Source organism: Phymastichus coffea, unplaced genomic scaffold (assembly GCF_024137745.1).
Source record: "Phymastichus coffea isolate CEN01 unplaced genomic scaffold, Cenicafe_Pcof_1.1 PCOF00327, whole genome shotgun sequence".
Lineage (NCBI taxonomy): Eukaryota > Metazoa > Arthropoda > Insecta > Hymenoptera > Eulophidae > Phymastichus > Phymastichus coffea.
The window spans coordinates 1-21,037 of NW_026707138.1; the positions used below are offsets into that span (position 1 = coordinate 1).

The 21,037-nt window shown below is 49.7% G+C and overlaps 1 protein-coding gene across 4 annotated transcripts in view; it reads right to left on the reverse strand.

The window, feature by feature from the left end:
• Positions 1-1,443: 1,443 nt before the first annotated feature.
• Positions 1,444-21,037, reverse strand: part of LOC131674874 (caskin-1) — a 30,777-nt gene continuing 11,183 nt past the window's right edge. For 2 of the 4 annotated variants that reach the window (XM_058953685.1, XM_058953687.1), the window contains exons 2-7: positions 8,399-8,761; positions 7,717-8,049; positions 6,987-7,324; positions 6,440-6,925; positions 5,879-6,358; positions 1,444-5,803 (exon numbers count right to left, since the gene is read on the reverse strand). In XM_058953685.1, the coding sequence (XP_058809668.1) occupies positions 5,501-5,803; positions 5,879-6,358; positions 6,440-6,925; positions 6,987-7,324; positions 7,717-8,049; positions 8,399-8,761 (2,303 nt within the window). In that variant the 3' untranslated portion in view covers positions 1,444-5,500. Of the gene's footprint in view, positions 5,804-5,878; positions 6,359-6,439; positions 6,926-6,986; positions 7,325-7,716; positions 8,050-8,398; positions 8,762-16,089; positions 16,130-17,838; positions 18,123-18,530; positions 18,821-19,431; positions 19,563-21,037 lie in introns of those variants that run through there. The other 2 variants (XM_058953684.1, XM_058953686.1) reach the window with 2 other exon arrangements.

Genomic DNA, 21,037 nt, shown 5'->3' on the forward strand with positions numbered 1-21,037 from the left:
TTCTTGCGCACAGGAGTAGCAGTGTTGCCGATTCGCTTATCGACGCTTTTGTTATCTTTAATTTGTCGACAATACGAGTGCTCGACCATAAGCTCGCGCAGCGATGGCTTGACTATCGCGTATACCTGAACAATGAAAAGAGGCTGTTTGAGCGTGCACACTTGACGGCCGGCGATTTCTGGCTAGCAAGTGCTAACGATATGGTCTACTTTAAACAGTGATCTTGAATGGAGTTTCATACCACGGGAGAAATAATGCAATAAGTCATGGCGAGCTGATCGACGTCTTCGTTCAGAAAAGATTTCAATAGATTTGGCTGCGATGGAGCTGCGCGCAGAGAGTCCGGTGCTCCTTTCTCCAGCGTTACGAGACGCACTTTCCCTTGAACAGGCGTTGCTGCCTCGACCGTTCGCTTAGCGCCATCGGAAAATATCCTAGTCGATAGTTCGAGAAGTGCGTAAGCGGCTATCAGTTCGTCCTTGGTGTACTTGCTCCTCGTTGCGACGTCGAGATCTACTGCAGCAAACATTTTTCTTCGTGCCGTGATGTTTTGCTACGGTCGGTAGTGACGACTACAGTCATGCGTGGCTTCGGCATTAATGGACTGTTGAGTGGCCCTGGGATTATTCCTAAGAAGATCTAGTCTGATGGGAAAAACGCGTAGGTCTCGGATTAAGGTAAGTCGATGGAGGACTAATCGATACTCTGATTCAATGCAATTTAAAGGGATTAACGTTGTGCGATCTGATTACACAATCAACGGATAGTTCGTCATGCAACTCCTACAATTCGTTGATTCAATTACGATCCTTACAAAAGACAATCGTTTACATTTCTCGGTCAAATTATTTTTTTGCTTAAAGTCATCGTTCTTCAATGCTTAATTATCAGGAATAGAAAACTACAATTGTTAGCACTGGAAACGAGCTCGATCGGCAATAGACTTTCGCCGAGTTTTATGTTTATTATGATACCTCATTGTGGGGACAGTATTATTAGTGACGTTTGTAGTACGTTGCCTAACTAATGCGGGAAAGTAGAGTCTTGTCTGGTGTGAGGTTGACGCCCGAGCGAAGCGAGGCTGAAAAGGCACACGAGACACAAGAGTCTCTTTGCCAAATATGTTAGCTACGATACTTTTCAAAACAACGCGTGGAAAGCCTGCGGCAAACTCGTACTTTCCGCTCGGTCTGTTGAAAACATTGATGATTAACCCAAGTCGAACGATCAAGAATCCGCCGTGAAAGAAACCGATTGAAAAACATCGAAGCGTCGATGAAAAAGTATTACGTCGGATCGATTGCAAACTCATGGATGATTTGAGCCAGATAGAAAACTTTGACCGAAATTTAATTGTGTCGAGAAAATGTTATAATACCGTATATGCGATAAACATCAATTACCTAAAAGATAATCAAAGTGCATTATCATGTTGTAGGGCGCAGCTGCTGGTAATCAGGCAATGAAGTTCTGAGGATTGCGGCATCTATTATCAGCGACTGCTCAACAGTGTATCTCATTTGCAGTCACTGCTCGTCCTCGGACTAATACAGGTAATACAAGCGTCGTCGTCTGGCTCATTATCGGCTGACCGTCCAGAACCCTCACTAAATCGAGCAAGCTGGCACCGCTACAAACACGCTCATCCAGTTAATTTGGCCTCTCATTCTCCTTTTGTTAATATTGCCGTCGTGGACGTTTGTTTACCATTACAAATACGACGCATTTGCGCTTCACAAAACCCTGCCAACTTCCGTTTAATCAATTTTAATTAGTATAAGACATTTCATTGGAAAGCTTGTTAGCCGCGTTTTAAGAAATTGAGATTTGATTTACAAGCAGAAACTTATCTTCAATCAGAAACTCACTTCGTACTTTCATTTTATATCTTAGCCGTATCGCACATGTGAATTACTTTAATCATATTCCACTTGTATTGCTGGACACAAAAATTGTTTGATAAAAGCAGCAAGCCTCCGAGTAGTAAATTATTCAGAAAATAATAATTTGAAATGAGATATCGTCATGAAAGAATATATGATTCAATTGAAACAAATGACGTATGCGATAAAAATATCGAATTTGAGATGTGTGGGAGAACGATGAAAGTACAAGTTGTTTTGACATTTTGCTATAATTTTTTATTGCTGTAAAGTTAGTATTATACTCACATAATAAATAACATATCTGTTACAAACGATGCATTCTTTTTTGTTTAAATTATAATGTAAAATCATTTTAACTATTAACAATTTTATACACTCGATTCACGTGTATTTATTTAAAATTAATATAAAAGGATGTCGTTAAAGTTGTCATAAGTGTGCATTCATTGCTGTAGTACAAAACAATTTGCAGCGCTGCAAATTGTACAAATGCTTTTTTTTCTTCCGAAATACGTGCTCTAATAGTGGTTGTTACATTGCAGTACCTGAATCGTTAAGTATTAATCAGTCTTGCAAATGGGCAAGTGTATAGAACGTGTGTTATTACTGAAAGTCGTCATTTTCTGTTAACGTTAATTTCAAAATAGTACTTTTATGTCGTCTCGACAGGCTTTCCATTACTTTCAGCCCGAAATTTAAAATTAGGATACTTAAAATTATCGAACGAAAGTTTACAAGACAATCAAAAAATTCATTTATTTACACGATTAAAAAGCCAAGAGCGTATTTCAAATGCCATCGATCACCTTCAATGATTACAAATCAAGAGAATACGCGTAAACAATAAATTCTCTTAACAAAATAAAACTGATTTGAAAAATCAAACGGTATTTATGATTAAATACGTAGAAATACATCGTTGAAATGCGTTCAACGCGCAATGTACAGACAAATATTCTCCATGGAGTCGCTTCATTTGATTTTTCACTCGTCATTGATACATACATTGCATTGTAATAGCCGCTGAAACAATGCTTCTCCATTTAATCGATCACACAATGGAGCGAACTGACACATTTGATTTGTGAGATTAAAACCGACAGGGAAAAGGGACGTACGATGGTGGCGTACAATGCAGGCTTATAAGCGAGTGCTTAAGCAGCATCGCTCGGCCAGCAAAGTCGACGTTCAATCGTGGACCTTTGTACAAAAACTATAATTAATATAATATATCTATTTGTCTATATAATAATTTTATCTACCATGTTGAAAACAATGACTTCGAGTTTAAAAATGTCATTATGAGCACAAATAACATATACGAAGTCTTCAAGGATTTTTGTGTTTTTTTTCAAATAATAGGAATTGATGGCGTGTCATAGAAAAGAAAAGGATCAACTGAAAAGAAACTGCTAAAAATGTTTAATACATAGTCTCTATCGCTTAACATATTTCATACTTATTTGTTAATTTACCTCGTATTTTTTCGTTACAACTATCGCCCTCTAATAAATTCTGTACATTACAAAAGTATAGAAACAAATAAATCTATTTGCCACGCTTCGCAGTATATTGTAAAAATCGCTTCATGGCATGATTTGCATTTGCTTACTTTACACACGTTTTGTTTTATTTTTTCATCATTCTGAATTTGTTGTTCGAATTTTAAAAATTTTAGTAAAGCGAAATCTTGTCAAAATCACTGTTCACCCATGGTATATTTCTTTCATATAATAGAATATACTATATATATAACTATACACCTAAAATAGTTAACAAGACAAGTTTGTAGCTCGAATACGCGACGAGTACGTGTTTATATTTTTTTTCATCGTAGCTTTTCTTTGAACTAAATCGATCAAACTTACATATTTTAAGTTTATCTTAAGTAATGCGTTCTTTTATTCTCTGCGATCTTACATTTAAGTTGTCTCTCGTTATAGTTTCGCACTTTTGAGGCGCTTTCTTTATGTTTGCAGTTACATCGAGGCACACAGGACATCGAGAAATGGCTTTTACTTGTAGTTTCTTCACAGTCGCATTAAGCTACGCACCTATTTATATTGACGCAAAATTATTATGTGATCCGGATATTTCGCGCATAAAATTTTTGCTTAGTTATGTGCAAGATTCATCATCTATTTATAAAATGTAATCGACTGTATTATTTCATTGCAATGTTTTTTTTATTTTAATTTAACTCTCGCTTGATTTTTTGAATTCGTACACAATATAAAAATTAATCTACAAAAAACAGTATATTCCAAATTAATTTCAATTACACTTTATTTAGTTGGAGAGTTATTTACTCGGCTGTAATAATGTAATTTTAGTTTAAAGCAATCTTACATCACTTTTTTTACGCAAAGTTACGCGTAAATTCATTTACTGCAATGAATACAAATTGGAATTCGATAATGTAGTTTGCTTTTAAATTGTCTATAAGATAGAGGATTCACTGAATGTCTTTTGCTAAAAAAGTTGACGTAGAAAGTTATGTATTTCATGGTATTATTTTTATTGTAATAGTATCGCACGCATATGGTCTTCTTTATAAATATCACATCTATAACGGCGAAACTCTACGTAACTTCTATCTGTAGCAAATATGTAAGAAAAATTGTATTCATTTTCGACAAAACTGTTGCTGGCTTCGAAAGGACGGAAGCGGGGAAATTAAATACATTGTGTGGAATGTACTGATTTAGTCACGTAATACAAAAATGTATCGTATCGCCTTAGTCGTACGTATTACGTTAACATATAAAAAAACTAAAAAGTAAATGCGTAGTAGTCAGTTAGACGGTCGGTCTTTATAAACATGTATCTAAAAGGGCACCAAGGTGTTTATTGATTGTGCAAAAAGGTATCTTCTTTCAACAAGAGTTGTATCATCGACCTGCTGAGTAGATGAAATTTTCGAAAAAGGAGCGGAAGATGTAGAAAGCTTTTTTGTCGTCATAGTAAATGCTAGAGAACTTTTTTTTTCATGAAAAAGTCAATCGAAAATTTTTTTTTAGTCACTGAATGGGTAGTGTTTTTGTTACGTATCATTTGTTGAAAAAATTTTCATTAGCTTACGATAATATAAGATTAATTTGCTTGCGTGAAGCAGTACGATGTATAAAAATCTATATTTTTTAAGAACTTTTATAAAAATCTGTAGTTATAAAAATCTATTGTTTTGTCCGTAATTCGATATAGAATCAGTGGATTAGTGAAAAAGGTCAAAGCTACATTCAAAAACTGACTGAATAGACGCGTAAACGTTATTTTAACTTTCCACTCCTCCATGGCCGTCCTTTTTCATCCGATAAAAAATCATTTATATTCAGCAAGTCATGGTCCTCAAGAGTAAGTCAGTCGTATTATTTAAAAAAGCATCTCAGAAAAGTCCTCTGTTTCATATATAAACGCCGTCGTCATACAACACGCGATCCTTTCTCGTCAGTGAAAAACAGCAGCAACAGCAGCAGCAGTAGCAGCAGAGGCGGTGGCGGTAGTATCATTAGTAATATCCCGGTCCTGTGTCCCTTACATGGCAACAACGATAGTACTAATAGTAGTAGTAATAGTAGTAGTAGCAACAGCATTAGCGGTATCGATGTCCATAATTATGGATTCAGACCCTGACGTTTCTCTTCCTCGAGCATTGCGTCGAGCTCGTTGGTGAGATTGGTCAGCATATTGCCGATATCGCTGAGCACGTCGACGGGCTCGTTGCTTGCGCTGACTGATGGAGCCGTGGCATGATGATGATGATGATGGTGATGAAGATGATGATGCTGCTGCTGCTGTGAGATCATGTGACTCGGACTGTTGGCGTACTCTTGGGCAGCACGGGCTGCTCGCTGCTTGATCGTACCGGCGTTCTCGTTGGCGAAGGGCAAAGAGTCGGATTCCGTGCTCGAACTCGACTGGAAACGTTGCAATGATTAGTCTTGCCAGTGGAGCCGGCAAAGCATTCACACGACTCGCTCGTGGCATCATACCTTAAAACTAGCATCGGAACCGTTGCGATGCTGCAGGGCAAGAGTGGCGATGAGCTCGTGCTCCTCGTTCGGATTGGCGGGTACGCTGCCCCAGCTGCGCGACATGGACGACGGCGGTCGACTGAGTTGCACTGGCGTGGAGCTTGCCGGCGGTGAGGTTTGCGCCTGACTCGGCGGTGTCGACATGATGTGCTGAGGATAGTGATGCGGCTGCACCATTCGCTGGTGATGTTCGTCGCAAGTGGTCGTGGGCACGGGGCCGCTGCAGTCGATCACAATGTCACCGTTGTTGCTGGTGACGCTCTGATTGGAGCTCAAGTCACGCGAGCTGAGGCGTCGCGGCGGCGAGGGCGGACGCCGCTTGATCAGACTGGGACTGCTGTCGTGACCGTAGGTCAGCTGATACTTGTTCGTGTTGTCGAAGTCACGCGGCAGCGATTTGTACGAGCTTTGCGTCGCCTGGATCTGCGGAAAGAAGGTCTGCAACAGATTCGAGCGATGCACTGGTGCGCGCTGTGATGCCAGAGCGATGCGGGGAGACCGAGGTGGATGGCAACTTACTTTGGCGACGGGCCTCGGTCTGACCAAGCAGTGTCGTGGCCTGGGCAGCGTGCCGCCGCCAATGTTCTCGATGACGATCGCGTGGTGGTCGTTCGTCGGCGTGAGGTCGCCGTCGTCGTAGCTGCGCGGCCGCCAGTCGAGTATCTGCGGCGCGTGGGTCTGCGGCGCCGGCGAGGGCGGATAGCCGAGCGGCACGTCCTCGAGGCTCTCGAGCGACTTGCCGCGCGAGTTGGCGCTGTTGTTGCGGCCGATGGTGGCGTAGTCGAGGCCGCCTGGCAGCGCGGCGTACATGCTGCGCCAACTGACGTTGCCGCCCAGCGCCACGCTGTTGACGCTGCTGTTACTGCTGCTGCTGTTGCAGTTGCTGCTGGAGCTGGACGCGTTGTGGCCGGTGTCGGCGGGGCGCTGGAACGACCTCAGGATCGGCGACGAGCAGTCCTCGTCGGGCGATGGCAGGTCCGGCACGCCACGCTGAATGATCACGTCCTGCGAGCGATTGAAAAAATTAATTGATCGGTGGTGGTCAGTTGGGATCGACGCGGCTTACCTGCGTCTGTCCAGGATGCGGCGGCAGTCTGGCGAGGTCCAGCGGCTGGATGCGCTTGCCGGCCTTGATGTCCTTGATCCGCTTGATGGCCAGCAGCAATTTCTTCTGGTGGCCCAGCCGCACGATGCCGATGTCCTCGAGGTCCTCCCACGTGAGCGTGGTCACGTCGTCGACGCTCCTCATGCCCTGCTGGTGCAGAGCGCCGAGGTATTCCTCGAGCCTCAAGAGCCGCAGCCACTCCTCGAGCGATCCGGGCACGTGCTCGGGAAGGCCGTCGCCCGCGTTCAGGTTGTCGATCTCGGCCTTCAGGCGTTTCCTGTGATTCGGCTTCTTTATACCTGCCGAGCACACGGGCGCCTGAGTTTCGCTGGCTGCCAGTCGAAAAATTCGCGCGATCGCCGTTCCGCGAACGGATGTGACGAAGCTCCCGGCTACGCGGCGCAGCCGTCTACCATCGCCGCGGCCCTCCCTCCCCCTCTCGGTTCGCTCTGGCCGATGGCTTGTTTTTCAATCGCCTTTATTTCCCGAAGGACGCGCACGTTCGCTTTTGTGGTCACGGCCTTTTGAGCGCGTTTATTCGCAAATTTCAATTCAATTTGCAGCCGGTACATTGTTGGTCGCGACAATTTTGCGGCCGACCCTCGTCGACTGGCCGGCCGAAGCATTCAATTTGACGAATGGCCAGTTCCTCGCGGACGTGCGCGAAGAGTCGAACGTCGAATGAACGAACCAATGGCAGTGAGGTCCTCGGGCGTCATCCTCGTGATCGTAGCCAAGTCGTAACCAGCCGACGCAAAGTTGGGAAAGTACTCGTCGAACTGCAGCTCGGCGAGCCAAGCGTGAACGACGTCGAGATCGTTGGGCCGATCGGGGTGCGAGCCCAAGGAGCTGATCGAGCACCTCGGCGAGGAGGTGAGCGCCGACGATCCTGCGCTGCGTGGTCCGCCCAGATGATAGCCCGAGGCACGACCCGAGTCGAGCGAAGCCGTCGAGTGGCGGGAACCCGAGCCTGAGCCCGAGCTTCCTGGACTGTCCCTGCCGGGACTCTGCGTCATGTCGATTCCTGTGGGAAGATCATCGTTATTGTTTTTGCTTGTCGACGTGGGTCAAAGCCTCGTACTCGAGACAGTTTCACCGACACGCGCTCCAGATAGAACAAACAAACTAGTCGGCTGCTCGGATTAATGGGCGTTAAGTACGCCACGTATCTCGGACGCGTTTCATTAATATTTCCCGGCGTTCTTATAATCTCCTTAAGAACGTTACGACACGACAGCTACGAAGATTACTTGGCGGTGGTTCGTCTCGTCGATGCTTATTTTTCTTCTGGCGCGCTCCGTTGCTTCTCTCTTAGCTAATCCGAGAAACGGGGGGGAAGCAACAGGGCTTCGCCGAGGGCAACGGAGTCGTACCTTGGTCCTCGGCGTGAGCGTATTTGCCGACCATTGGTGGAAAGGAGAATCCAGGGTGAGTGAACATGGGTCCAGGGCTCTTGCCGGCGGGCATCCCGTAGGAGGAGTCGTCGCCCGCGGACGAGCCATTATTGCTGGTCGGCGCTTGCGGATGAGCGGAGGAGCCGAGGTTCTGCATCGCGATGGCTGTGCCGGGGCCTACGCCGCCGGGGATGCCGTAGCCGCCTCCGCAGCCGTCCTCGCTGCTAGCGTAGCCGGCCGAGCCGAACGACGAGCCCGAGTGCCGGAAGTCGCTCGGGACTGCGGGCGGCGCCACCTTCTTTGCCTGCGTTACTGCTTTCGACGGCCGACTCATACCGCCGACTGAAACAATTCAACGCATTTTCTTTTCTCATGCTTGGCAGTTTGCTCGCGGCTCTCGCCGCTCGTTCCGTTGACATTCACATCTTTGACAAGTTCTCCACCGGAAACCTCGTTGTTATGCGCTGGCGCGTCCTCGTTTTCCAGCTTTTAATAACGACCATTGCAACTCGACGACGTGATAATCGAGTAATCGAGTCGCCCAAGCCTTTCGGCGGAACAGCAATTTTAGTATGTATTGATCCGATATTTCACTCGTACTGCACGTAAATTATCTTACCGCTCCTTATAATTAACACTATAATCTGAATATCACCGTAACGGTAATATAATATCCGAGATCATTACGTCCACGCGTGATTACCGACGTGTTTGCATAACTTATTATTTCCAGGGAGAAAAAGAAAAGTGACGCATTTCGTTTTCCCTTCAGACCCACTTTTCAGTTTCGCCGAACAGCAGCGGGACGCAAAACGCAATTACGCCCGGCGCGCGGCGCAAAGTGTACAATTGTATAACAGCGGGCAAAAGAGGATATCCCGCCGAGAGAAAAAGCGCGTGTTTTTGCATAATTCCTGAAAAGCGACACCCGCAAAGAACGCGCGCGCGACAAAGAGCGGCCTCGGAATTGCCAAATTGTCGCCTCTGCCTCTACCCCGTTCTTCTTCGCGGCTTTCTTCGCGGCTTTCTTCGCGGCTCCGAGAAAGTCGATAAATCAGGAGAGATGCGCGCCGCTTTCTTTTTTCTTCTTCTTCATCTTCTTTCACAGATTGTTATCCGCCGATCGTTGATTGGCCGCGTATTCTTTTTTACAGTTATAACAATGCCCGCGCTCCATCGCGAGAAAATCGTAAAAACCGAGACGCTTGATTTATCGGTTATTGGCTGCGTTGCGCGCCACATGTGGGTCGGCGTGTCTTTTGATTGCCAATCTGCGGCGCGCTGACTTTAATTTCCCTTAATAATTCAAGCCGCTGCGCGTGGCCTTGCGGCCCGACGTTTTTGCACGTTTTTTCGTTTTTCTTTTTCGGCGAAAACGTATTCCACGTCTCGCGATATGCGACAAATCGCGCGGCTCTATCGGCCTGAAGCGTATACCAATCCCAAAAATACGATGACATTTCCGTTCACGCCCGTCCTCGCGCGAGCGATTTATCATCCGTGAACGCGGCTAAGCGAAAAAAAAGGAGAAAAGAAAGAAAAGTTTCTTTCCATCGTGGACGGGAGATAGCTAAGTCGGCGTCGAGTCAATTTCGAAAAAGCCAAGCTCGAAAAACCGGCGCTGAGCTCTCGACACCGCCTTATACGTAGCGAGTGGTGCAAGCAGAGAAAACAGGTTCTCTTGCACACGCGCACACACACACACACACACACTTGCGCGCGCGCGCGTTTTAAATTTAAAAGCGAACCAGTTTTCTCTTGTATAGCCGAGCAAAAATCTCTCTTTCTCTGCTCCCTTCATCCCGCGAAGGCCGAATACGTCTCACCGCGTAGCTCCGCTCTCGCGACCGACGAACCGCGACTGTTTGGTCCGCGCTCTTTTTCTCGCCTCTCGGTCCGTCAGCTCGCGGGATGGGTTATTATTTGCGTTCGCTGCCGACAAATCGGCTTCGTGGCGCACGCGAGCCGATCTTCTCTCTGTCTTTCAGACGTACGTCAGCTTTCGCGCGCGAGCGCAATGGGTTTTGCGCGCGGTCGACGAAAAGTCAGACGCGACGCGATTAGTTCAGTCCCGGACAACAGACCAAGCCAGATGTGCGCCTGGAAACGACTTTGAATGTCGCGCAAGCAAGAGCGTACGACGCGGACGGACGAAGGCTTACGGAGTTGCATTCGGAGCGAACCGCGGCGAGGAGCTCGAAGCGCGAATGCCGCGTACGCGTCAATGGCTTTGCGCGCTCGCACGTGCTGGCCGTTCCGCGGCGCGGACCCGAAAGAAACGAGGAAATTCACTTCCGGCCGCCTCGCTCCGAATGGCGCTACACGCGCGTGCTTGTTTTAACATCCCTCGGACACCTTTGACGAGAGATTCGTTCCGTCGGCACGAGTGACGACGGCGAGTCGTCGCGCCTCGAGTGGAAACGACGACGGAACTCGGCTGATCCACAAACGTACGAGTACGTTTTCTTTTTGTCCTTTTCGAAATATCGGCGGATTTCGCGGCCGCTCAAAGTGGGCACTCGAGAAAGTAGGGCGCAGTCGCGGGGAGGGAGAGAACGACTGAAACGCAGTCGGATCTAAGTCGGCGTTGGCACGGCACCGCGGCCGAGAAAGACAAAGAGAAGAGCGAACGGAGCGCGCGGGTCGGGCTCGTAACTCAATATTGAAGTCGCTGCCGCTACTCGCGACGCCTCGAAGAGACCTGCCCGCTCCTCGGCGCCAACGCGGCACAGTTGGAAAATCGTCGCCTCTGGCAACGCCTCGGTCCAGGCAGCGCAGCGTCGCATTCGAGTCGTAACGACTTTCGGGGGCAGGCGACGCGCCAAGCTTTTTTCTACGGGCCACGTCCGAGCAATTTCAGGAGTGGGGTCAGAAAGCGCGATCGATCATCCTCGAGGACAAGAGACACGCCGCGTGCGTCGAGAGACGGCGCGAGCCGTAGTCTTGGAAAATCCGGCGCCCCGAATGCAGCGTCACGCGGTCAGCCGAACTTTTAGTCGCCTAATCCCGAGAGCTCGCCGCCGGGGACGAACGGAATTCTTTAGAATTGTTTGGCGGTGATGTTTACCGCGAGCGGTGCCAACCGCTGCGTGGCTCTCGTGCGGCTTCGAGATCGCGTCGCTCTTGTCCGTTCAATGTTAAATGACGGCTTTTCAGAATCGAATGAAAAATAATTACTCCCAGTTGGATTCTTATTTGAACGAAAATTTAACAATTTTAGTATTCCGATCATCGAATTTTCTATCTTTTACAGTCCAAGAATGTACAACAGTGTCAACAAATAACCATTTCCCCTAAGCATCTGTGTCCTAACTAAAAGTCATCGCCAAGCAACGATTACGTTAGAGGCGAGAAAAAATGGAGAGCCGGAGGTTAATCGTCACTTAAAACGAGAAAAAGCGTCCAGTCGACAGAAACAGTCAGAGAGAGAGAGAGAGAGAGAGAGAGAGAGAGATAGGGACATGTCGCAACAAACAGCTCGTTAGCTGCTAAAGAACCCTATTGGGCAAAAACTTTGTTTCGCACTCTCTCGGAAAAAAGGAGCGAGTTGTCCGAAGCCTCAACAGATCAAGAGTTTAGTGGTGGCTGATTGATGAGTCTCGCACTCACTATACGCGTCTTTGTGTGTCGCGTTCCAGTTTCGCGCCTCGTAGTCGCGTGGGGGAGAGAGAGAGACGACGACGCCGCCAACACGTGTTCTCCATTTGTAGAAAATGGGCCGAGATGCATTATGCAGTTCGTGGCCGTACGTACGTATTGGTTAAGTGTCAGCTGCAAGCTTTAAGCTTCGAGGGCTACGGATCGAGCATCTGCTAGCCGTTGTATCCGTCAGAGCGCGCAGCAGCTATTGGCAGGTTTATATTTAGGATGAGCGCCAGTTTGCTGCGATGGTATCTTCGAAGACGGGAGCCACGACCTACTACAGCGGAAGTTTTCAATGCGGTCGGCTCGCGGATCGCGAAAAGTCGAAGAAACAGAAACGGAACGCGAGAAATGACGCCGCGAGCAGAGTTTTCGTCGAGCGAACGACAGCGTACTCCAAATGTTTACTCGGTCGCGCAAACGTGCCGATCGTCAAGAGGAACGACGCGCGAGCAGCGATAAAAAGCTGAAGGAGAGTAGTACGGTGATCTCGCGAACGTGCATGCGCAACAATAAAAAAAAAAAGAAAGAAAGAAAGAAAGAAGAAAAAACGACAAGAGGAAGCAACGAACGGAGCGATAAATTCGCAGATCTAACGAGCGAGTGATAAAAGAAAAAGGACGTGCACGCGAAGATAACCGAAACGACACGCTCCCGCGCGTATATTTCCAACGAGCGCAAGCTCGAAGCACGACGAAGTATTCGTGCCCGCGCGCGATTCACGACAAAGACGAAGGAGAAAAGAGAAGTCGCGGCGTCTCATTTGTTCCGAGACGCGAGAGCGCGGCGAGATAACTGGGGCAGCATTCCCGCGGATCGGTGTCGTCGCGTTCAGCTCCGGTCTTGTCCCGACGCTGAACGCAAGCGCGAGACACGAGATCGGCGAGGGATCGGAGGATTTTTCCGCGAAGGCGGCGCTACCGAGAAACAGCGACGTCTCGCCGAGTGAAAAAAAACGACGAAAGCTGCCTTTCCAGGCTTTTCCGGCAACTCGCGCGAGCGCCTCGTGCCAGGTGTGTCCGCGCTACAAACGAGCTACGTGTAAACGCCGATCTGCAATTGGCGATCGCTCGCAAGCTCGGCCGGGCCGAAGGCTCGAGCGAACGGCGCACGCTCGGTCGAGTCCTCGTTATTGTCACGCATCACGCGGGGGGCTAATAACGCGCGCGTCGCGGCCGAGGCGTTCACCTTGCACCGAGCGGCATCGCGCGAATCGGATCCGATTGAAATCCAGAGCTCGACGCTCTCCTCACTAGTATCGTTACGAAACGAGATCTAACGCGCCATTGCCACACCGTCGGAGTGGCCGTCAAATTTGTACGTTACACACCGGCGGAAGTGTGTCACGACAACCAGATACCAGCGACCCCTTTGGAAAACTCGCAAAAGCGTTGCTCGAAGAAGAGCAAGAGCATTCCGTCGCGAAGCGGTCCCGGCAATCCGTCATGCACAACCGTAATTGCAGGCTCTCCCCCGGCGAGATTTTTGCGCGCCTGCGCTTACGAAAGAGACTGGCCGGCCTATGCAAGGCTACACGTGGGCGTAAAATGCAGTAAAAGCCGCACTGTACTAGTCGCGCCGGGCAACGGCCGCCGATATCAACAGGTTGGCCAACCAGCGCGCCCCGGCGAATATCGCTCGTTTCAACCAACGACCTTTGCTGCGCATTCCACGCACTTCTGTTTAACGCGCTCCGACAGATTATGAATATCTGCGAGATAGGCTTTTACAAACTTGTATTTCCTTATTTCATTTATCTACATTTCTTGTTATTGGTGCCTTGCCGAAGTTACGTCTGACACGTCTCTCTCTCTCTCTCTCTCTCTCTCTCTCTCTCTCTCTCTTCGCTTTTTCTTTTACCATTATTTTTTCGCACCTCGCCCGGCGAACGCGCGCAGCGCCAGCGTCAAACACATTTTTACGAGCGCATCGAAAACGCCCCGGCAAAAGAGTCACGCAGAGTACATTATGCAAAATAATTACTCGCGGCGACGCTCGAATAAATCACCGTTTCTCCTCGGCCCCAAATCGCTAGCAATAACGAACTACTCGCCCGATGAGTTATTGCAGTGTTGCGTCCGCGACAAACGCCTTTGATCGCCATCCGGGGAAACGATTGCACGACTTTGTACGTAACCGCGACTTTATACGTTCACTCGGTCGAATCTAAAAGGAGGAATAAAGCTGTCACCGGCAGCGCGCCGCGCGACTATCGGAGATTTGTCAAATGCGAAAATACAGAACCATTAGATAAAGTCGTTTGGCCAATTTGCAATAATTACGATTCTAAACGAGTGGCAATTTGCGCGAATAGATATGGCTCGAACTCGCCGTCGCGTTGATCAAATGGTCGACAGAAGAGTGAGAGAGAAAGGCGACGCGCACCTCGTTCGGGGCGCGAGCTTGTAATCTCCGGCCGGTCGTTTCGTCGTTGCCCGCAGCTGGCCCCGTGCGCGAGCCGCGTCGCCGGCTAAAGAGCGGCTACCGCCGACCAGTCAATTCGAGCGCAAGGGGCTTCGGAGCTTGGACGCCGCGACGCGGCAGCGCTAGTTGTAATTCCGTCGGATTGCATAGGCAAAGGTCGCGGGCGCGCGTGCGCAAATGAAAGCTGCGCGCCGAGCCTGCCGTGCGGTGGCACGGTGCGCGATATCCATCGGCCGCAGCTGGCTCTCGAGCTATTTGGCTGATCGCTCCCGCGCCGGCGTTATCGCGGCCATTCTTTCGGACGCGGGGGCCAGAGGCAAAGACCCCTCGCCTGCTACTCGCACGTGGCTCGCAAGAGTTATGGCGCGAGTTATTTCCCTTCTTCCTCGGCGGCGATCGTCGCGCAGTTGGCGTCCTTGGAAACTGATTCCGTCAACGCGTCCGCCGCGACGCAGACGGGCCGTTCGTGACTTTTTTACGACGCTGCGTCTGCGATACGGAAATGAACGTGTAATTGCGCCGGGGAACGTAGCCTCGTCTATACGTCATTGTTTTTGCTCCATGTCGCGAATAGCCTTTGCAATACATTAAACTTAACGCTTCCCATTCGCGCGGCTTCCTATCTATAATTTCGCAAGCCAGTGAGTTTTGGTTTACGGTCTAGAAAAGAAGAGAGAAGAGAGAGAGAGAGAGAGAGAGAGGCAAAAAGGCTTGTAAACGGTTTTGCCGTTCTCTCAAGCGCGCAGCTCAAACGCTCCAGCAGCGTGCCAGCAGTAGTCCCTGGCTGCCGACACTGATGGCTGATTTGACGGATCGAAGAAGAGGGGCTCGCTCGAGCCTTCTTGCGAGAGCCATTCGCCGGAGTACTTGCCGAGCCGTGGCCTCTTTGGTTTCGGCCGGACGATTACCCAACGGACGAAGCTCGGCGGGCAAGCAGATTCGCGCGTTGGCATCCCTCGAGGCGTGCTTCGCGGAAAGTAACGTGAACCGGCAGCAGCAGCAGCAGCAGCAGCAGCAGTCGCAAGAGTCTAACGCCCACCGTTACGACGTACGAACGGAGACGCCTTATGCGGACGAGCTCGCTTTGAAGAGAAGAAACGTACACTCCCCCTCCTTCTTTAACGGATAGATCGGTCATTCCAGCATCGCTACCACTGTTATTACTTGTCGCTTACGGACACATTCGCTGCTGCTGCTGCTGCTGCGCTGCCGTCTTCGTCGCACTCGACTGGCCTGGCAATATCAAATCAATTACTCGTCGCTGGTGCTGGTCGAGTTCAACGTTCTATTGACTTGCGAGGGGGAGCCGAAGAAAGCTTGGCGTGCGAGAGACGGGTGGCGAGCCTTCTCCATTTTTGGCGCACTCATCGAAGGGCCACGAGCATCGTCGAAATTATGACCCACATTAGCCGAATCGTTGTGAATCACGGTGATTTATGCGTGACGCGTCGCTGGCGTGCGCCGCTATTCATCTTTATTACAATACCTTTGGTGTGCGCGATATAAGCGGCATACATAAATTCATAAACTGTAATCCTTGCGAGGCCCAACTGAATTGTATTCGGCGCGCGAGGAGAAAAATAGTAAATGTCAACATCACTCACCCTCCTACGGAACGCTTTTACGTATAGGCGAGATAAAGTGCCGAGATGATGGACTTACCTGAAAACAGAAATTAAAGCAAACGTTAGGCTGGTTCGCGCGTATTTGCGTGCTTGCGAATGACGGGGGGCCGCCGCGCAGGTCGACACAATCTGGATCGCCCAAGATCGCTTTTTTGCGCGGGCGTTCACGCGACCAGTTGCGATCAACGCAGGGAAAAACTCCAAAGAATGTCGACTTGTCAACGGCAGCAGCTGCTACTGCACCCTTTCGGCTTCTCGTGAAATGATTGAAAGTAACCTTAACGACACCTCCAATTAGAGCTGCGGGAAAATCCCCCCTCCCTCCCCTTCGCCCTCAACCCTGTTGTTCATCGCGTAAAGCACGCATTGGCACGACGAACACGCCGATGGAAATCTTAATCGTCGCGGCGATTATCGCCGTGCCATGTATATTTGTCCACGCGCGAGTGGCAAAAGTAATGAAAAACAAAAATAAAAATGGGTTGGTTCGCTCGCAACCTCGATGTTGCTCGAGGAGGCTGGTTGCGTCAATGATAACGGGCGTTTTTATGCTCTTTATGGGGCTTCATTTTGAATTTAGTGCCTTTTTAGTCGTCCAAATGGCGTCGGTCCATGCGAGTTTGCAATAATATCAGTCGTTAGCGTGGCCCGATAAATCGTCGTCCGCCATTTTTCTCGACGGACGACGCACGAAGCACGCATTTAGGAAAAGGATCCTTGGCTAACGCCACGCCAGACGTGAAACCGACCGAGCTCGCAATGCACGCTCAACGGATTTCTACCAATGCTCGCGATCGACATGTCAGTCGGACATTACTCAATGGCCCATCTCCGGCAACTCCTCTGACCAATCTCGAGCGTCGTTCCTCTCGTGCATCTGCTGACCGAGAACGATGCCATCGTCGGTATGCAAGTATACGCTTACATCGCTTAGCCGACGACGAAACAACTCTCTTAACGGTATACATCAGTTCTCGAAAACCTCATAATTCTATCCGCAAAGCAGAAGAAAACGAAGCTAGACGCGCACGCGGCCCTCGCGCGGAAACTTTCTTCCTCCACGCGCGTGAAACCCACGAGAGAGCTATAAATCAGATCGGAACTGCGCCCGGTAAAAATCATTGCCCGCACACGCGCGTGCGTTGCTTCCTTTTCATCGTCGCGGGAAACGGCGAAGCCGCGCTCGCGGCAGATTGGACCCAAGTGGAAAAACTCGCCGAGCGGTGCGCGCGCGTGCCGAATGTGGTGCGTGCGCGTGCGAGGGGCCGATGAAAAGTCTCGCTCCGAATGCGGCAGCACACACCTGTGCGCGCGCGCGCGACCCATGGTGACGCACACTCGGATGATTCACGTCGGATAGAGCAGTGCCGCGCACAGAGATTTCATTTCGAGAGAGCTAGATAGGCGAAGCTCCATCGAGTCGCACGGATGATGACCACACGCGAGTTGTTAGGCGGAATCGAGCACAGGGTTATACGCGCTGCCGGGGGAATGGAGATGACTTTCCATGCGCTCGCAGCTTCGTCGCTTTTTAGTTCAATCCGAGAGAGAGAGAGAGAGATGGACTATGATTCGTGGAAGTTGATTAACTGGAACGAAGGAGAGCGAAGAGAGGCGAAAAAACAAATTGTTGGCGTGCGCGGAGTGCCGTTAAATGGCAGCTGGCGGCCATATAAAGCGAAGAAACCGGCGTCCCTGTTGCCTACACCAAAAGCGTATCCAACTCACGCTGCATGAGGTTGCGCCAACTGCCGTAGATCGCCTTGATGCAGCGATCCAGAGGCGTGGCGGCGGCGGCGGCGGCGGCAGTCGGCGACGACATCTGCTTTTTACCCCGCGCGGACGCAGTCAAGTTGCCCTCGGAATGACTGCGAAACAGGTTGACGCCGCTTGGCTTTCCGCGCTGCTGTTGCTGCTGCTGTTGCTGCTGCACCGGCCGCCCGCGCGACGGACTTGTCAATGCGCTCGACGACGAGTAAACACTCGCACGTTCCGTTGGCCTGCTGCCCGCTCTACGGCGTGTTTATTGTCTCGTTTAGTCGTTGCGATTCTTGATTTTCGGCGGAGGATGTCGCGAGCGTGCGCGCCGTGTGCCCTATTTTAGCGTTCACTGAAATATCGATTGGCGCGCGAGAAGGGCCAGAAAAAGGCGCGATCGTCCGATTATCCGGTTTAGATCTAGGCGATGAATATTAATGAACTTGACCCAAAGTCTAAGGTCTGTCGATACGTATCTTTGTAACATAGCTATCAATCCAACTGGGATATTTACGTTTCGACTGTGCATACTGGAATTCACTCAAATTGATGTTTTTCACTTGGAAATCGCGTAACACGCAACACACCAAAATCAAGTGACGAAGCACACCGACACACACGCTCGATATCCTGCCGTCTCTAAACGCAATAATCAATCTAACCGAGTGGTATTCGTGTCATCGATGAGCTTGACGTCACCAAGATCAAATCCATCGACGTCATCGACATCGTCGGCGTCGTCGTGCGAGGACGTCGTTGGTGTACTGACCCGCTGACTTGGCGGGATCCATGCCTCGAGGCTGGGATCGCGAAAGCTCCGGTAAGTCGGACTAACGCCAAGCTTTCGACTTGCGCGGTGTAGCAGTCTCTTGCCTGGTGGTAATGGCGGCGGACCTCCGCACGTTAGCGATACCATTTCTTCTTTTTCCCAAAGTCGAGCTGACAGGTTCACCTGATACGAGATCACGGAGTTTTCGCCTGTTTTCAGAATTTTTCACGAGTGCGAGTCACGCGACTGGTGTATACATGTAAATTTCGCTTACTCGACTGAACGCGTCGACTAAGTTACGAGTAAATTTACTCGAAAAAGCCATTTGCGCTAAGAAGTCGCATCGTCGAGATGTATGCAAACAGTGAGTTCATAGAAACTGGAATAAATTACGGGAGAACGAACATACTCGTCGGTATTGATCTTTTTCGTTTTCTTTTTATTCTTTTTTTTCTCTTTTTTGAAAGCCCGTCGAAAAAAATTCAAGTTTCTTAAAGCCGGCAAACGAGATCTCTCTCGCGCAGCCGCCGCCGCCGCGCCGTAAAAGGAAAAGCATCCCGAGCTTATTTCTCTCAATTCGAAACTCGTCGATTGACTTATGCAACGCGCGCCGACGTAACATTCGCTCATTGTTTTGTCACCGCGCCGCTACTTATATAGGCGTCACGCGGTAACGTCGATTTTGCTCGCTTGGCGCTCCACTGAGGGGAAATCCGAAAATTATCTCGGGAAAGCTTGTTCCTCTTCGCGTGACTAAAGCCAGGCGCGTGACTCGCCAACTTCTCGGTTCTCACTTCTTCCTCGCTGGCCTTTTGGCAATCCAAGAGCAAGGGAGCTTCCTTTATAATGTTCCTCTTGAAAACGCCATCGAGCACTCTCCCCACATAACGGATCAGGACGACCACTCCAGGGACGACTTTATCGACTCTTTCTTCCTCCTCTTCTTCTTTTATTACACTCGACTTGTTTTGCTTTTTGTTCGTTCGTTCGTTCGTTCGTTCGCTCGTTCTCTCTCTCTCTCTCTCTCTCTCTCTCTCTCTCTCTCTCTCTCTCTCTCTCTCTCTCTCTCTCTCTCTCTCTCTCTCTCTGGCGGCAATGATCTAGCGCGTAGAACCTCGTTTTTTCGAAACTTGGAAAATGGAAACTCGCGCGGTTCGTCGAAGCCACCCCTCGGAACAACGAAATTCAATCGTCAGTCGCAGCGCGAGGCTTCTAATCTCCGCGACGAGGCCGCGGCTTGGCGATGTCAAGCGACACTCGTATCTCGCGCGCGTGAACGCACAGCAGTCTCTCGCGACGACGCGCCGACGACGTGCAGCGCACTGAGCGAGACGGCGCGTTTGGTCCTCCCTACCGCGGCGCGCCGGAAAGACGAGCAACATCCATCCGCGACGGAATATGTATGAACGCGCGCGCTCATGGGTGGGGAGTTCCACGCGAGGGCGAAAGTGGGTGGACTGGTTTCCGGCCTGGCGCGTGGGCCTTCTCTCGAAAAATCTCGCGCGTGGCACAACGCGCGTGGGCCCTTCCCTCTGTACACCGGCATAATAAATGCTACGGGGAGGAGAACGACTTCCCCCTCTCTCACTCTCTTTCTCTACGACGATGAGGACGATGCGCAGCTTCCTTTTTTCACCGACGAGTAACTGCTTATTATTTCGGCTTTTTTTCGTGCCATTCAAAGTATGGGGCTCGTTTTCTATTTTGATTGTGCAGCTGAAAATTGTCTTTGCAGCGAGAGAGAGAGAGGGCGAGACGAATTCTCCTGCATAATAAATTTCGCGCGTTGTGCATTATACGTCGCGAATATGAATCGTTGAGGAGAGAAGCCGCACGCGCGCATACGTTATACACGCACATTCGCAGCGAGATGCGATGGTAATCTTGCGCGAAGCTCGATTAATTAAGCGGCACAGGAAACGTATACGCGCGTGTACGCGCGTGCCTAAGGGAAACAGGCTTTTAATTTATGAAAGTCGATTAGTTTTCTCGAACTTCTCTGTGTAACTTCGACTTAGCGTGTTTATTTTTTCATCTCGATCCCGCATCTCCGCGGAGAGAGGTATTAATTGCACAAAAACACCTACCGTTATAGCTCTCTAACCACATGGCGACCGGGGGAAAAAACAACACCGAGCGCGCCATGAGAATTTTGCCTTGGAGTATTGTTGAAACCGCAGCGAGGACTGTGGAAAACATTGATCCTATTCATGAGAGAGAAAGAGAGAGAGAAAGTTTCGCGGACGACGTTTTGACACTCGTATGGTCACGAAACAAAAGAAAATAAAAAGGGACAAGTGAAATCGCGTATCGAGAGACACTTTGGTTTTTCGTCGTCGCTTAATGGCCTTTCACGGAATGGACGAATGGCCGAGCGAGCGGTGAACATTTCAAATTATG